The 17869-nt window shown below is 36.0% G+C and overlaps 1 protein-coding gene across 3 annotated transcripts in view; it reads right to left on the minus strand.

Annotated features, from left to right (window-relative positions):
* The window catches only part of LOC149578319 (UDP-Glycosyltransferase superfamily protein), a 114617-nt gene that overhangs the window by 64594 nt on the left and 32154 nt on the right, over positions 1–17869 (minus strand). For all 3 annotated transcript variants that reach the window (XM_089828240.1, XM_089828243.1, XM_089828238.1), the window contains 6 exons: positions 11799–11970; positions 11334–11648; positions 7892–8095; positions 7226–7753; positions 6877–7086; positions 6059–6247 (listed from right to left, as the gene is read on the minus strand). In XM_089828240.1, coding sequence (XP_089684366.1) covers positions 6059–6247; positions 6877–7086; positions 7226–7753; positions 7892–8095; positions 11334–11648; positions 11799–11970 — 1618 coding nt within the window. The remainder of the gene's footprint in view (positions 1–6058; positions 6248–6876; positions 7087–7225; positions 7754–7891; positions 8096–11333; positions 11649–11798; positions 11971–17869) is intronic.

Raw genomic sequence — 17869 nt, forward strand, 5'->3', positions numbered from 1 at the left:
TACTCAGTTTCAGGCATACTTACTATTTTTAGTAAGTCGACAGGACACAGTGCAGGTCAATTTTGGTGATTGGATTTGATACTCCTCGGTGAGAGCTTTCCGATGAACTATCACTCGCATTATTCGGAGTCCAATTGCTAATACATTTTAATGCCTGAAGTTTTATTAAAGTAACGTCTAATTTAATTGTAAAATATTAAAGTGTTACTTTAATATTTATTTTATGGGGATGTGTAACCAAGGGAGACATAAGGGGTATTTTAATATATGTTTTATATACTACACATCTTTTATCCCACATTGCCCATACGAGTTGAGCGGACCCTTGGAAATAGAATAAAAGGAAGCATTTGTGGCTTCATTAGCAGATGGAATATGAGAAGAAATTGGTGTGTGAGTTGCAGCTCCGTTCTTGGCATTTGAGGACGTTTATCCTCTTTTGTAACATTCTAGACGTCATTCCCTTGGGGTTTGGCCTTTGGAATTCTTTGTTATCGACTTCATCATCAGGCAGTTTAGTTGCATTTCCGGCTACAGGCAGATTTGGTATTTTGCTCATATCTTCTTCACTACTTGTCCGATGCTTGTGCCGCTTTGAGGGAACGATATTACGAAGGTAGTGGACTAATTGAAGGACAAAGTACTGTAGCAGCAAGTTCGAAAGCATGGGCTGGAGTATTATGTCAATAATGCTGAAGTAATTAGTGAGTTGGTAAATCTGCCATGTATTTGGTTTTATGAATTCTGAAAATAACATTTTATTAGCTGTAGTTCATTTCCACTTTGCATATTATTGTAGTTTCTTTCTTGTTTATGTTGTATGATACCAATTCCATGCACAAAACACAACAAACAAATAAACATTTGATTTCTGAAGTTATAAGGGGTTTAAAACATTAAACAGAGAAATAAGAGGTTGAATGCAAACTGTTTGACATAATTCCTTTCATCAATTTGGTTTAGTTTTTGGGACATCCAGGGGTGTCCATTACAGGCAAGGCATGGTAAATGTTGTAACCATTTGTTGGGGCGAGATTTAATGCATGTATTGAGACTGAGCTAAGTAGCCCCCTCTTGTTAAAAATGGTTGATGATATCAAAGTTGAGCTAGAGGACCATTGACGGTCTTGGAGCCAAAAGGGTTGCACCATAATGACAGATGGTTGGACAAATAGGCAAACTAGGACACTCCTAAATTTTCTTGTTTCTTGTGTAGGTGATTTATCATTATACTTCCCTAAATGCATTGAATAATTTCAATTTTGATTAACTAATTGATCAATGATCACTAATAATTATTTTGCTTTCTTTTCAAGGATCCACCATGTTCTTGAAACCCATTGATGCTTCCTCACATGTGAAAAATGTTGTACAAGTGGTGATGGATAATGCAGCAAGTAATGTTATTGCAGGTAAACTTTAAGTTTTGATGGAGAGGCATCCATGAATTTATTTCAAATTTTCTTATCACATCTAAATTTCTAATTAGTTTAAGAATGTTGCAAGTAAACTTTTCACGCATAGGCACTCGAAAAAAATTGGTCTCTACATGCAGCTCATTGTCTTGACCTCATTTGGAGGATATCGGTAAACTTGGATGGGTGAAAGCATACGTTGAAAGGGCCAAAAATAGCTGCAAATTTCTCTGCAATTGTGCATTGGTCCATAGCATTATGAGGCAATACACAGAGCAAAAAGAGTTGGCTCTTCCTGGTATCACAAGATTTACCTCAAATTTCACCACACTAAAATCCTTGATAAAATCAAAGCCAACTTTAAGGCGCACGTTTGTTGGTAAGGAGTGGACTTCCTCATCCTATGCTACAACCACTATAAGAATGGATGTGGCAAATTGCATTTTTTATGGAGCGGGTTTTTTGAACCCTTAAGCAGAGATCATGCAAGTAAATATATTATAGACTATTTAATATTTAGTATTTATTTTTTATAATTTTATATGCATATTTATGTTTTGTTTGTAACTTTGCAACCTTGCTTATTTTAATACACACTTGAGACTTAATTGCTTTTGTTTATTATTATTTGCAGGTCATTGAACCCCTAGCAATTCTACGATTTGTTGATGGGTAGAGCTCCCCTTATGGGCTACATATACAAGGGCATATACAGGACCAAGGAGGCCACTAGATCTATATATGTAGGAGTTGAGGATAAGTATGGCCCCATTGGGAGATAATTGATAGGAGATGACGGAACTAGCTTTACAGATCCATCCATGCAATAGCTTATTTCCTCAAACTGACATTGTGTTTCTGCAATAACTTCAAGGCGGATGAGAAGGTTCTTAGCCCATATACAATGATGCAAAATATGTATAGTGATGGCACAACTACACTGCATGAGGTGGATGCATATAATAATGCATTAGGGGTGATTTTCGCAAGCAAGGTGTGCAAAGACGCTCAAACAATTTCGGCCAGGAACAAATATATGTTAAGATTCTTAAGTTTATGGCTTAAGCATTTTGATTTGATAATCTAGCCTTGATGTTGGAAACTTGGAAATGGGACTGATTTTTTTTTCATTTCCTTACTTCAAATAGATGGTGGCACAATTGTTTAGGCCTACAACCCCAAACCTTCAAAAAATTTCCAACTATATTTTGAGTCAGCTATGTAGCACTTTTGAATGTGAGTGCAATTGGTCCATGTTTGAGCACATCCACTCAAAAAGGCATAACAAATTTCTATGGAGATGTTGAATGATCTTGGCTTTTCTCATTACAACCTCTGTCTTACACCTGTATAGATGTTGGACACTAACTCCTCTCTGATCACTCTAGCGGAGGTCAATCCAAAGTTCAAGTGGCTCGCTAAGCCTACCAATCAGATCTTCACTAAGGACCATGAGTAGGTTGACTAGGTAGACAAAGGTTGAGGTTTTTGCTATGACAAAGGAGGATAGAGCACAATCAGGCAAACATGATGCTGATCATTGTAGCACCTCACAGGCGGAGACTATGGTTACTCGAACATCCAACACCTACCTTAGATGCCTTTGTAGGAGGCAGACAAACTACTCAAAGGTTGAGGCTGAGCCATAGATTTGATTTTGCTTACACATATATTTGGATATATTTGATGTTATAGATTTCATGGATTTAATATGCATTTCACAAACTGTATAACTCTATATGTCTATGTCTTCTATTTCCTTCAACTACAATTTGTGTTTGTGCTTATGTAATGGATGTATGTTTATGTATGTGATCAAATTTGCTTCTATTTGATGATGTTATAATATCTAAGATTTACTCGATAATGGGTGCATGAAACAAGTTTTAAATCATTAAAAATTTGTAAATTTCAAGGGTTTTTTTCTTTTTGCTAGGTGTTGTCAAGTCATAGCCAAGTCATGAGTCAAGTCGGCCTTGACATGAAGTTGAGTCTGTGTCTTGGAACTCTATATATACATACTGACATACATATATACACCCCCTCTCCCCCCAACCCACGGATACATACATATTATATATTTTGTGTGCAGTATAACACAAACATACCTACATAGGTAAATACGTACATATATAGACATATTATATAGGTATATGTAATATGTATATACACATATACATACATACATACACACATGATATATGTGTGTACATAGAATTTATATATAATACAAAACAAGTCCAAGGGGTTTAGCTTAGTTAGTTGAAGCAATGAGTTCTCATTATGGAGACCCTTGTTCAAATCCCAAGAGGGGCATCTTTATGGAATTCTAAGTTGTGGCTATTGGTCTTCCGTTGGTTGTATTTGTCACATTGTAAAAGGTAGATTCTAAGTTGTGACTCTTGATCTTCCATTTGTTGTTTCTAGTATGGCTGGTCAGAAGGAGCTCGTATTTGTCTTAGTTTAATAATTAAATAAGCTTGTAATGGCCTGATCCTGTTACTTGAATGAGGACAAGGTCTGTAAACGATCTATAATATAATAGTAAAAACATACATATGTGTGTAGTGTAACACATACATGCGTACATATTAGACATGTACACATATCCATATGTGTGTGCCTACATACGTACTTATATAAATAAAGACATGCATACACACACAAATACATAAACATAGGTGTATGTAGACACACACACAGACAAATGTACATACATATATTATTACATATACATACATACACACACACCCCCCAACCAACACATACATACACATACTGTTGTGCATGCATGCATACATTCATAGATACATATATAGTACATAGGTGTGTACACATTATAATATTATCATCCCTCCACCATCTTAAAAAATACACCACCACAGATACCAGCACCCCAAAATTTGTCATTCCCCAAACATGTCCTGCCATCACCTACCCTAAAATATGTCCCACTGTCTCCAGCAACGAAAACATCAGGGAGCATATACATAATATATAGCTTACCATGAGCATAGTAACCCTGTGTATATAGCTTACCATGCTGCATAGTAACCCTGTGCCTACTACCTATTGACCCAAACACAATTCAATGTGTTAAGACTAGGATATATACAAAGTAACAAAGGTGAGGGCTCCATGCAGAAGACATGAAACCAAATCCACATCAATTGCTAGCCATGAAAATTCCAGGGGCCAAGCAAAGTGTACAAACAGCATGCTTTCATTCCATAAAACTTCCTTGCAATAGTTGTTATGAGACCTCACCTTGAAACTAGCCATAATCAACATGTGCTGAATGCAACAATATTTAAACCTTTTTCAGCTTAGCACATGGGTCAATAAGTTTGACTCGAAAACTCCAGAGTTAAATCCTGATAGCATTATCACAATAAATTGGGGATTGCTAGATTAGTGTGATTGTGAAATCAAATTACATTGACAGCAAGCTACGAAAATCTTTTGTGCACTGGCCATAACTTTGTTGCCATACAGGTATTTAAAGAAGCTCTTTACAATAATTAATATTATACACAACCTTGAAACCAACAATAGTATGTGTCAAAAGAAAGCAGAATTTATATTCCTTTTTGCACTTGGGCTACAAACAGTTGCAGCTGTAAGACTCTCTCACGCAAATTGATTCAAACCTTAGGTAACTACTTCCATGGAACTCAAAATCATTTCAAGAATACCACTTTCCTGGAAGTGTAGAGTATGGCTGCAGACAAAATGAAGGATTCAAAATTCACAAACAAAAGCTTCCTTAAATAGTGCATAAAGCTCTTGATAAGAACATAGAGTAGCAGATGAGAAATACTGCTCTCTTCATGAATCCACTGTTTAAAGAAAGTGAAAAGTGAATTTGAGAAATTGTGATCCGGGTAAAATTGGCATTAGTAAGCTTCTAGAGAAGTACAGATTAAACAGACATGTTTTTATTGATTATAAATTTGTATCCTATGGATTTGAGTTTGGTTTTTCTTGTCATATGAATCTGCAGAAATATTGACTTCAGTGATTCCCATCAGACTAATATTGACATTCTGATATTCATGGCATAGGATTTTGTAAGATTGGATCCATGACATGGAATTGGATGAGACCAATATTACCCGGTATAAAAGTTTTGAATGTTCTCAGACACTTGTACATAAATTCATGACTGTGTAGCAACTGTTTGTCACCTAAAACTATTGATCACCATCTCGGCAGTTAAAGTAAACATAGAAGTCTAAGGTCAGTTTTGGAGATCCTTGAAATGTTTCATCCTTGCATACTCTCCAACAATGATCGTGAAAGACAAGCAATCGACCATTTAAATTTCAAATGTCAGAACAATTAGCATATGATGGAGTATGACAAATGCAATCTTGCAAAATAATACATAAAAATTTAAATCCACAGCTTTTTTTCTAAATAGAACAACTAAGCTTTAATATGATAAAAGAACATCTAAGGTGTATGCTATGCTCCATTTTCTTAAGCTGTATCTTATTTTCTGATATTGAGGCCTTAATGTGAGATGATTTTACTCATTCCCTGAAGATAGAGAAAAGGCAATGCCCTATCCAGCCCCTATTATATATTATGTAAATTACAACTCCATTACCAAAGAAAATTAACCACCACTTTATTCATACCTTTCTTCCAGTCGCACGCCAGGATTGAAACCCAATCCATGGATTCTTGTGGATATTATCAATCCTATTTGCAATAGCCAAAAAGCCCCCAAGCTCACAAAGAACATCTTTATAATAGCTGTCATTTAGAAGTGGTAGCCGATATGCTGCCTCAAGATCATCTGCTGCTAAGCGTCGTCCTCCTACAGACTAACCAAATTTTACATTGTAATTAGATTTGAATACTTTGTAGAGAAAACTTATATTTAATAATGAGAAAATGGCAATATTTTGTCATTGCTACATGAGACAAATGACTAAACTGAAATTTCATTATCATGAAATAGGCTCAGTTAAGAATCTAGTGCTTTCGATAAAAATCAAGAATCAAAACATGAAATATGTAGAAAGAAATATCCAAGGACTTTTTTCTTCAGTACCCAAAGTATAAACCTTTGTAAAATACACTGCACGCTTCCATATATCCTGTTGTTCCACATTAATTACTCTACAATTGTTTTAAAAAATAAGAGATTCAACATCATTTAAATGATTTTCAATATGCATTCAAGACAAGTTTAAGTGCAACAAAAGATATGCTCCATCAGGAGGTAGCAAAGAATAGAGTAATAATCTTAGCAGACAGAAGAAACACAGAACACCTAGATGAAAATTCATCCAAAAACTATAAAATGACACTTAACTAGTGTAGATAAAATGAAAGCATGTTTTACCAATCAAAATGTACCAATTTATCGAGTGAATGAATTGCATAATTATATTTGAGCCAAAAGTTAAGCAAATAATAGACATGAAAGTGTACAAGTCTGAGATCTCACAAGACTTAATCCACGGTAGAGAGCACCAGTATGCAGGAAAGGCCAAGTACCGGACCCATAATAAAGTTCATATATGCATAACGATTGGCCAGTTCTTTCAAGCTCGCCTTCATCTCTTTCATTAATCTCAAATTTTATTCTCTCGGCCTTCCGTGCATTTCGATACACATCTTCCCATGTGCCTCTGAGTCTCTCCATTCTTTCCTCCAGCTACAAAACAAATTCAGTGTTAATACTCTGTAACATTTCTACACCTCAGACTTTGCTGTAAACTGGAATATATATATATATATATATCAAGAATATTTACAATATATATCTATTGAATTGTCTTAGGCGAATTCTATACCTCATCTTCCTCTCGCCTCTCAGTCTCTTCAACTATTTCCATGGACTTCTGCACTTCCCAGTCAATTGGACCAGGGAATTCATCTTTTGCACTCATGCTCTGATATTGTGAGTTATTAATGGAAAATGGACTTGATTTCAGTAAACCTTCAATAATAAACACTATACTAGAGTTTACCGTTGGCTGTTCCATTCCTGCAAATATATTTCCAGCCACTTCATCATCCTTCACTGACTTTGCTTCTATGAAGTGATCCCATTGCCACCCATTTTTCACTTTCTCTGGGATACTTGAAATTGGTTTAGGAAGCATGGACTCAGAAGGAAACTGAAGAATCTTCTCAAGAAGCTCCACATAACCAGTAACAGAATCTGAAGCTAGAAGATCTTTAGCGCACACCTTGCCAGAAGATGCAATCTTGTGAGCCAAGTTAGATAGTTTGCCATTTGATATTGCACTAGAAACTGCCCGTGTCATCAATTTTATGTTTCCAGCAGGAAAAATGAGGCCATGTTCTCCATCTACAATCTGAAAATATTTACAGTCACTATAGAAATGAAAAATAGAAACAACAAAAACAAATAAAAATATTAGCAGAAAGAAATACTAACAAAAATGTCAGCATGTACTTCCTAATATCATATGCGTTGAATCTTTTATTCTTACATGCTTTTTAACAATAGTCAGATTGGGGGCAACAATGGGGAGTCCAAACGACATGGCACGAATAAGAATCGGTGGGAATGCTTGTTCCTCTCGCACTGATCCATAAAGAACAATATCTGCTATCCTTAACAGAGCATTTACATCATCATCCATACTGTAATGCTGAACAACTCCATTCGGAAAATTTATATAAGAAGCAATTGTCTGCAAGACAAAATACAGCTAGTTGCATCAGATCGTGCATTCAACATTCCTTCAGTAATGAAAGCCCTTGGAAATGCATCCATTAAAAACAGAATCTGAATTAAAAAATTCACAACCTATAACAGTTGAGAAATTAATTTCCATCAAGAATCTTGCATCGCTCAAGCACTTCCTTGAGTTCTCCCAACAAATAGTGAAATGGAAATCTCTATTATAATTTTGAAATTTTCTTTAATTAACAAGAGTGTTTGACCAGGTATTAAAAGACAATCGTCTGACTCTCATAATTTTAATAGCATTGTTATCATGGAATCAATTATATACAAGAGAGTCAAATTATACACCTTCATTACCTTTGTTACATAGACATTACAATCAAGAGTCCTTTTCAGTGTATTTAAAAAGCACTAAAACCTAATCTAGTTTTATAACGTAGTTTAAAATTCTAGATTGGGAGCAAAAATACATTTAAAGACAGCAAAGGCTTCCACAGGCATTCATAAAGTAGTTAGAAGCTTGTGGAGCAGCAGCTCCCCCAGATGGTTCTAAGGCAGCTCAAAGAGGAAGAATGATCTGCAGAAACAAGCATGTCCAGCGTAGCTAAAATACTGAATCAAAACATTTCTCTGCAAAGGGAAAAATTTGGAAATAGGACAGAGCCTAGAGCCCCTATTCAAACACTATCAAAGTCTCTCCTCCCAGCCACCCCAAAAGCTTGATGACCAGCACTAATATTCAAATATTGATACTGCACATTTCATCCCAGCATCTCAACATTTCTACAAGTGTCAAATACACCTAATGATTATAGCAACCAACACAATTAAATAACACTTGAAAGTGAGTTTCAAACTAGTGATACTATCCCTCACAACTCCGGTCATGTCTTGTGGCAGTCTTCAGGCAAAGCCATGCATATTTCTTATATTGCTGGTTTCAGGATGGGGTTGGGTTCAGATACAGGGTTTAAGTATGCCAGTAAGGTAAAAAAATATCTTGCATATAGGACAGATGGGTATGGCTGTATAATATATATTTTAAATCTAAATAAATTATGAAATGTAAAAACAGGGATATGCATATGTCTCAGGCCAAAACAATGATGCAGATCTGATTTTTAACATTCCGCAAACACTTGTAATTTGAATAACAGTATCAAACCTAGGATTCACTCAGCTCTTAGACAACTCAGAATTATTTTACCAGTTTACGCATCGACAATATTGTTACATTCTGAATGAAAAATGATAGAAGAAACTCCAGTAGTCTCTAGTTCCATTTTTGTGATGATTGAAGTTCTTCTGCCCAAACGAAATTCTTTTTCAAATTGGACTTGCCAAGGTGTCCATTTACAGTAGAGGTCATTAATCTGGTGTGGTGAGCAGTTGAAAACTAAACAACAAATAATTGAATCAAATGACAAATATCACTGCTATCTACAAGTTTTGTGATCTTTGAGTTCCGTCCACTTCTGTGGTGATAATTTCCAATAATGCTCTCATCATGTTGTTTGATTGACATTTAGTTTTATCTTTTTGAGGTACTGCTCCCAAAATACTTGTACTCTATCAAAGGAATATAGTGGTCACTGAAAAATATTAAACCAAGATCTTTTTTACTTTATCTTGTTTGCAATTCCTTGAACATTTGAATTCATAGAATAGTTGGGAGCATAGTTGGAAAACTCGCCAAGGTTTGGAAAATAAATTCGAGGAAAACTCGGCCAGTTTTGATACATCCAATGAGTCAATTAATGAGAACACAAAACAAACAAGTGTAATCTAGATATATTTAAACACAAAGTGGGTACAAAATCATTCTCCTGAGGAAGGCTTGTGGCGGGAAGCAAAAGAGTAAATAATTTCGGTAAAACTAAAAGTAAATACATCATTCCAATTACATCTTCCTCTTCTCAGTTCTAATAAAAACTAAGGGAGAGAGAACTAGAGGGTCTAATCTTAGAAGTCTGCATTGGCCACGATTGCCTTCTTGCTCGGTATGTCTAACTCAGTTTGTGGCTTGTTGTCAATCCTAGATATAGCTCTGCCTCTAGCTTCTCCTGGCACTAGCAGCGACTACTCATTCAACTCAATGTCATCCAGCGTGAAACCAAATCCACACCTTCCTCCATAGCCTGCCTCTTCAAATCATTGATGTCATCCTCTTCAAAAACTCTGCTCCAAACCCACTGCAAATGTGCTTCAAACCTGCCTCAAGTCCGCTTCAAATCAATTGAAATCAGTTTGCAAGTGTTTCAAAGACTTTTCCCCTCTCAGCAAAATCCAAGTGAAGAAATGAGAAATGAAACTGATTTGGGCCATTTTTTGCCTTTAACTGCTGTTATAAAACTGCAACCAAGTTTTTAACAAAAACTCAGCAAGTACTCGACAAGTTCTTGCCAAAAATTCTGCAAGATTTTGGTGCCAGTAAAAGTCATAAAAACTCGCCAGGCCAGAAAACTCGGCCAGTTTTTGCAACTCAGAGAGTACTCTGCCAGTAGTCCATCTATGGTTGGGAGAATCGATGAGCCGTAGATGAGAGAATCGATTAACCATTAGATTTCCCCTAATCTTCTCAAGATAGTGAACAGCTACATCTCAAGAATGCGGTAGTCTGTATGAACGAGAAAACTTTGCAAGGTTCACTAGTTGAGGTCCTTAAAATCAAATACAGCTTCGTTAAATAACTGAAACCATGATGCATAAAACTAAACTTCTGATACCCTGCATCAAATATTATAATATTAGGAATTTAACTTTTAGAGTTCAAACTCTTAGCAACTATATTTCTGAGTTGCATAATACCTAATCTTGACTGCAAAATGGTACAGGGAGGTTACTCACCTTCTCATCATTACTATTTTATTTCCATTCATAACTTCAATTATTATAAGATTTTCTTCATACATTATGAATGCATCTCAGCAGTCATGAATGTCTTTTTTATTTGTCATCTAAACAAAATGCAAACAAGCTGAGCATAAACTACTTTACACTGGTGCAAGAGATCTGTTGAGTAAAGGTTCCAAGTTAAACGAAACAAAATTCTTTCAGATCTATTTTACAATAAAATAGTCATGAACTCAATAAAGCAATCTAAAACAAGCTAATATATGCATAATGCACTAACAAATGAAAAATAACTCTATGTGAACCAGCCATTGCTCTAATGCCACAAGTCTTTAGCACATAGAACAGACCAATCTGAATTATCCACCAAAAATCTAGAAAATCCATACCTGTAAAGCGATAGCATAGCCACCTGTTGAATTTCTGCTCAGGATAAAAAGTTTAAATGATTTATGATGATGCTTGATAAACTTCAATGCTATTGGTTGGAGGGCCTGCATAGCCATGGTATGTTCCCACCACAAACCACTGTAGAAGAAAGGACTACCAACCACAAGTACAACAAGATCCTCTTTATTGAGTCCTAAACTCATTCGCAATTCCTCTTTTCCATGTAACGCTGAGAACCTTTCTGCAACCCAAGCATCATGTGGGGAACCAGGAATTACGAAGAAGTTTCCCGTATCAAGCTGACTGTACATCATCTGTAAAAGACATTAAAAAGTTCAGCAGCACCATTCTTTGTATGCAATCTTTTATGTTTTATGCTATAGCAATTGAGATTATAACTATAAAAAGATTTGGATCCCATTAGCATTTCAAGGTAATGCACCTCAGAAAATGTGCCCACTTACTGCCAGGGTATAATCTGAAAACACCACAACATCTGCTCGTTGAAAGGTACGCTGCCACTCCAAAATAATGTGCTTCCAGCCATTTGAAGTATAAAGTCTCAGACGTTTTCCAAGAGTATCCTCCTGAATAATCCATATTACAGGAACCAAGCTAAAAGGCTCTTGCATAAGGCTGCAAATATAAATAAATACAACTAAGTTTTATGTCCTTGCATGATTGTAAGAAACAGAGTGGAAAAATAGTCAAGAAGGCAGTGTATTTGAAATGCTAGCTTGTTGCATATAATAGAAACAAAATTATAAGTTATAAATGCATAAAATTAAAGGAAAAAAAAACCCAAGATTTGTGAATCACAATTAACTGTGAGAGGAATACAGAATGTGTACTATATCGAGAAAGCTATTCTGCAATTATATTGAACTTATAGTTTTCTAGGGTTCAGATCTATAGCTTAAGACCTACTATGCTTAGTATCATGGCATTGTAAAATGATTGCGAGTATGTAACATTGATGCAAATGCTAGACAGTAAAAGAAAGAACAATTAATATTAGATTTGTTCCAGTAATATCAAGACCTTTTCAAATATTCCCTTGAAGCAAAAAGATATTGAGAGATTGTTTCAATGTGAACATAACAAATGTTGGCTATCATGCAGCATGACACAGGACAGAACAAACCACAATTACTGCGTCAGTCAATAAGTAAATTGCAGTAGCATCCAGCAACGTGTGATACCTCTTAACAGCTGATAGCTAAAAGACAAACAGAGAGGTGTCCCTGCAACTTTATTAGCATCTTGTTACTGAAGGGCATATATATGAATGACTGTATTGCTATTAGCATCCAGCTATGCTGCAAATAAAGATAGAGGAAAGGAGAAGGGCCCGTGCAAATGACTGTGTTGAAAGAATTAAGAAATATATCACCAAAGCATATTTGATGTATAAATCTATGCTTGTAGCATGAATATACATACTATACAAGAAGTATATGAATGAAGTCTCTTATTAGAGATGTAATTGTGTCCAATATTTCATTTGCCGATATGCTTATCTGCCACACCTATCCTAGTTTCCTTTATGTCACTCTTATCCACATTCAGTTTCACTGCCAAGACTCCAATTTGTCGCTCCATGGGATGAAAACTACAACTGCAGGGAAATATTCAATCTAACACTTGGAATGAATAAAAACAGACTAAACATTGATAAAATAAATAAATTAAAATTGCGCAAGGAGTGATGGTAAGAGAGAAACTATTGCTCAGATCATGATTAAGTTGGAAGAAAGCCAAAAGATTGTCATGGCTGAGAAGAAGAGAAAAGAAGAACAAAGGGTGAATAGACACGAGAAAGGGAAGAAAGGTATGAAAAAAGATAGAGCTGTGAGAGGCATCTTGGAGAGTGCCCCAGACGCACTGCAATTCAAGAAAACCTTAGAGAAAAGTAAGGTGAATACTCAATGGACATAGCATTCACCAATAAGTAGGAACCAGAGTGGTCCATAACCCTAATTCAAACACCTTGGGAAACTTTTGCCAAATGATAAAGTGGTTAAAAGAATAAGAGGCATCAAAATGAGTGATGATATACAACCTTGTATTAAAGTTACTGCAAATACAGTGAAGCATCCAATATTATATATGGTACACAGGGTCATGATGAAAAATAGGTTTGATAATTTGATAATCCCAACCTCCACACTGACCATTGGAATTGCAAAGCAAGCAAGTACAACTGGATGCAAAGAAGAAGAGAAGATTCATATAACAAGGGTCAAATAGTGGAAGTACACCACTGCAAAATAATAAAGGTAGAAATCAAGGATACAAAAACAAAGAAATAAGTGGTTCAAGAAGAACTGCAGCAAGAGACAAGATAGTACGAATACAAAGTCAAGAAAAGAAAGCAGCAAGAAGAAGAGCCCATTCTTGTAGAACATGCCCTCTCACCACAAGGAATATATTTAGAAGTAATCATATAAACCTTCTTACAAATATGTTCAGTAAAGGAAAGAAAGGACAACCAATAGCAAAGAAAGCCAAAGCAACAGAAACAATTGGCACGCAAGTGGTTAGTGCAATGCTAGCTCATCCGAACAGAAGGCAGAAACTAAGAAAAGACTTGCAACAGTTCTACTGTTGAAAAGAATGACTGGGCGCCAAGAGGCAAAAGAGAAGGAAAAATCAGAAGAAATTGTTTTAGATGCTCAAAAACTACTCAAGTCTCTTTCTATGGCTGGGAAACCGCAAGGTCACAAAAACATATCCTCCTGCAGAACTAAAGAACAATACTAGAAAACCAAGTGACTGCACAATGGGAGCAAGCATGTAAATTGGCAAATCACTCAATATCTGAGCAATGGGGGAAGTAGGCATTGAAGTGAATCTCTCATCAAAAACGCTAAGTCAAGATCAAGCTCTTCATGAACAGGAGTTGAGAACTGCCAATCAAGTAAATATACTAGGAATTAACATATGAAAGGACAAAATGAAACAAAATCTACATGAAGCAATTTCATTAACCAAACACGCTTCTGACACAGTTCTTCAATAAACACAGGTGCAACACAAACCCAAGAACCATGCATCACCGTCATCTCCACTGCATACAACAAACACACCCTAGCAAACAGTTGTAGAAAAGGAAGTTCAACTCAAAAGTCACGAGAAGGGAAAGGACATCAGGTGGTACACACAAAGCAGTCACCAATAATCAAAATACTTGACACTGGGACTATTTAAGAACTTCAAAAAAGAAACAGGGGAGGAGAAGGTAGAATAGGAGAAAGAAAAATATTGCAAAACTAGTAGTCACTCCAGCCAAACAACCATTTGGTGATCCTATGAGCAAGATATGGGAATTCATAGAAAGACACATATAGATAGCTCCAGTGGTGGCCATGGTCTTAAATATAGATAGTTTAATTCACTCAGATTTCTACATTGCAAATTTTAGGAGTTAGGGAAGCTTTTGGCAGCAGCGCCAAGAAGGACTTAATAACAAGCATGTCACCGCAAAAGAAGGCATGAACAAGATACTTAACACAACAAAAGAAACCGCAACTCTGATTTGATCCCTCTATACTGCTATAGCCATGACAAACATGTTGGCATAACTAATGCAGTGATGGTAGGAGTTGTCTGGAGTTGTCATTTTACAAATTTGGTTGCATGATGATCAGTTATTGTGTTGTCATTGTGTTGCCATCAATGGCAAGTATTGACCTAGCATTCCTAGCAATTTGTTGAGTATAAATGTGAAGAATAAGGTGTTACAGTGAGTGTTAGTGGTTGCTATCCTTAAGGGAGGCTTAGGGGTGTCTCTGCCAATCAAATGTATGGCTGCTACTCTTGATGTAAAAGTTTGAGTAAGTTTTAATCTAATGAAGGATTGGCAGTGCAACTGCTAGAACAATTAGTGACAAGCAATCGGTGATTTGATTGTTTTGTCAAATCTACGAAGAGCTAAGTGGCTTGGTCATGGAACAAGGGAAAACATGGTTCATAGATGCTCTAGTTATGACAACTCATCTGGATAACTGGTGAGCAAGTATTGTGGTGATCGACAAAATTTCTAGAAAAGTTGTGTGTTCTTGAGTTACCCATGGTAGAATGAAGCTCGGTGACCAGTACAGATGTTGTGGTGAATTTGGTCTAGCTAGATACGATATGGTGACGTGTCTTAATGATTAAAGGTGATGATCTAGTATTCCAGTGATCGATGTAAGCATGTCATGAAGATTCCAGAAGAAGAGTTTGTTTGGTTAAAATGTATTTGACTGTTCTTCATGAATTTGAATGTAAAGTTAATTGTGGCACGACAGGGTATAGGAAATTTGTTGTGTGCATCAAGATGTGTGTTTGGGTGTGTGGTATGCGATTGACACGTTTGAATTTCAAAGTGAACCGTGTTAGGGCAAGTTTAAGGCAGTGGAACATTTAGGGTTTTGAAGAACATTATATATTTGATCAAACTGAAAGAATTGTGTGTTGATCATGGTATGGTCGTAAGTTTGAAGGTGCAATCAAGCCAAAATATAGTTGGGCATGAAGTGAAGTGTTTGTGTGCGCTACATTTGATTTGATCGGAAAAAGGTGTTATTCTACAAATCATTCTACTTGTTGTTCCCTAATAGTTGCAGCGGTAAAATCCCTTAACAAAGTGGATCCTAATAGGTCCTTTATTGTAAATCCTTTAGCAGGGTGGCACTTTAATTAGTGTTTTAAGTTCTCTAACAAGGCTACTCTTGACAGGATAAAGATCCTAACAGGGCTAGAGGTAAATCCTTGACTGGGAGGTACTTAATAGTGTCTTTGTAACTCCTAACAAGATTAAGCTCCTAATTGGGCATACTTCAAAAGAATGCACAATTTGTGGATACTAATTACCACCGTGGTTTTCACCCAAGTTGGATTTCTACAAGACCAAAATATTTGTGTCAAGTGTTGCATTATTTTGCAGATGTGCTTATATGTTTGATGTTTTCATTTGTTGCTAATAAGCTTATACTATGATAAGGGTTTGAATTTGAGTGGTTGAAAAGTTGTTCAATCAATTGATTATTGGTTCATCCCCTCTCAGTAATCAAATCCCTTGGGACTAAAAAAACACACATAGACAAAGTAGTACAGAAAATAGTAGACAAAATGATATTTGATAATAGGAATAGAAAACAACTAAAAGATCATGTAGTCAAGGATTACGAGGCAAAGAAGATAGCTCAAATATGAATGAACTAGAGAAATATAAGGATAAAATTGGATAAGCAGGTGAAGAAATGAAATATTCCCAATAGATATTTACCCAATTTCTCCCTCAATATAATATTCAGAGCTCAAACATACAATGTTGCATTATAAGCCAATGATATAAAACTGGTAGATTCTTATAAAATATCTTAAAACATGTTATTGCATTATACAACAGCAATACAATAACTATTATTCAAAGTCCAATCTTAAACACAATTTTACAGTTAGATTGGAATGCCAAGAAAAGAACCTATAAGTGCATGCGAGAAACCTAAAGTGACGTCTCCACGGACAATGGGCTTGCATCCACTACCTCCTGACACAAGGGTTTTCGTCCTCCTACTAGATGAAAGCTGAAGCTTTCCGAATAACTTTCGCAAGAGAGAAACTATAATCTGGATCATAAACCAAGCATAACCAAATGAATGAGCTTTTCTCCCTTTTAATCCCCAAAGTTGTGACTCTTCGATTCTCTACTTGTCTTTTCGTCCTATTCCTCCTTGTCAACTTTAACCCACCTTATAATATTAAATTGCCCCTTGTTATTCACACTCTCATAGTCAATTTTAATATTATATGAATGTCGATAAGTAGGAGATAATTTCCACAGCAAGTCAAATTGTGATATTGCTAACAGGATTTAACCGTGTGATTTTGAGTCAAACTCATTGACCCATGTTTCATGACTAGTGATTCAACATGAATCCATCTCTCATGAGAATAAATGGAACACTTAGCACTCATTGGATCTAGGTGATGCTCAAAGGGGTGAAGCAACGGGACTTCCCGAGAGCACGAGTTAATCTGATAGGTCTAGCTTCCATCGTTGTTATCCTGCTACACCCAATAATTTGTATCCCTACTTGGCTACTATGATATCCACCTTTGCAGATTAAACTATCCCAAACCTATTTAACACTACAGACTTCTACTTCTGCATATAAATACCTGTTAAGTCTAATCCTCCAATTGGTGTTAACATTACCTCTCCTTGTAACCTCTACATCACTTCACATATAGCTGACTGTATATTCTTCTACTCCCTTGCGGATGGTGATCCAAGCCTCTAGGTTAGGCCTTGTGCTTACGCTGTTTTTTTCTTTACCAGACTCACAGCTTGGCCAACCTGTGAATCGCATGCTGTCAAATCTTCTCAAAGAAAGATACAACTATTTTTTCTTCTTTCTCACGACCAAAATGTTTGTAGCATTAATGATTGCTTGATGCAAATAGAAATACTTTTTTAGAAGTAACAACTCATGTGAAAAGCTTCTGACTCAAAATCAAATCAAGGCTTTGTTCTTTGAATATGGAC

Source organism: Cupressus sempervirens, chromosome 1 (genome assembly GCF_028749045.1).
Source record: "Cupressus sempervirens isolate cs-2001-9-10 chromosome 1, ASM2874904v1, whole genome shotgun sequence".
In the NCBI taxonomy this organism is placed as follows: Eukaryota; Viridiplantae; Streptophyta; class Pinopsida; order Cupressales; family Cupressaceae; genus Cupressus; species Cupressus sempervirens.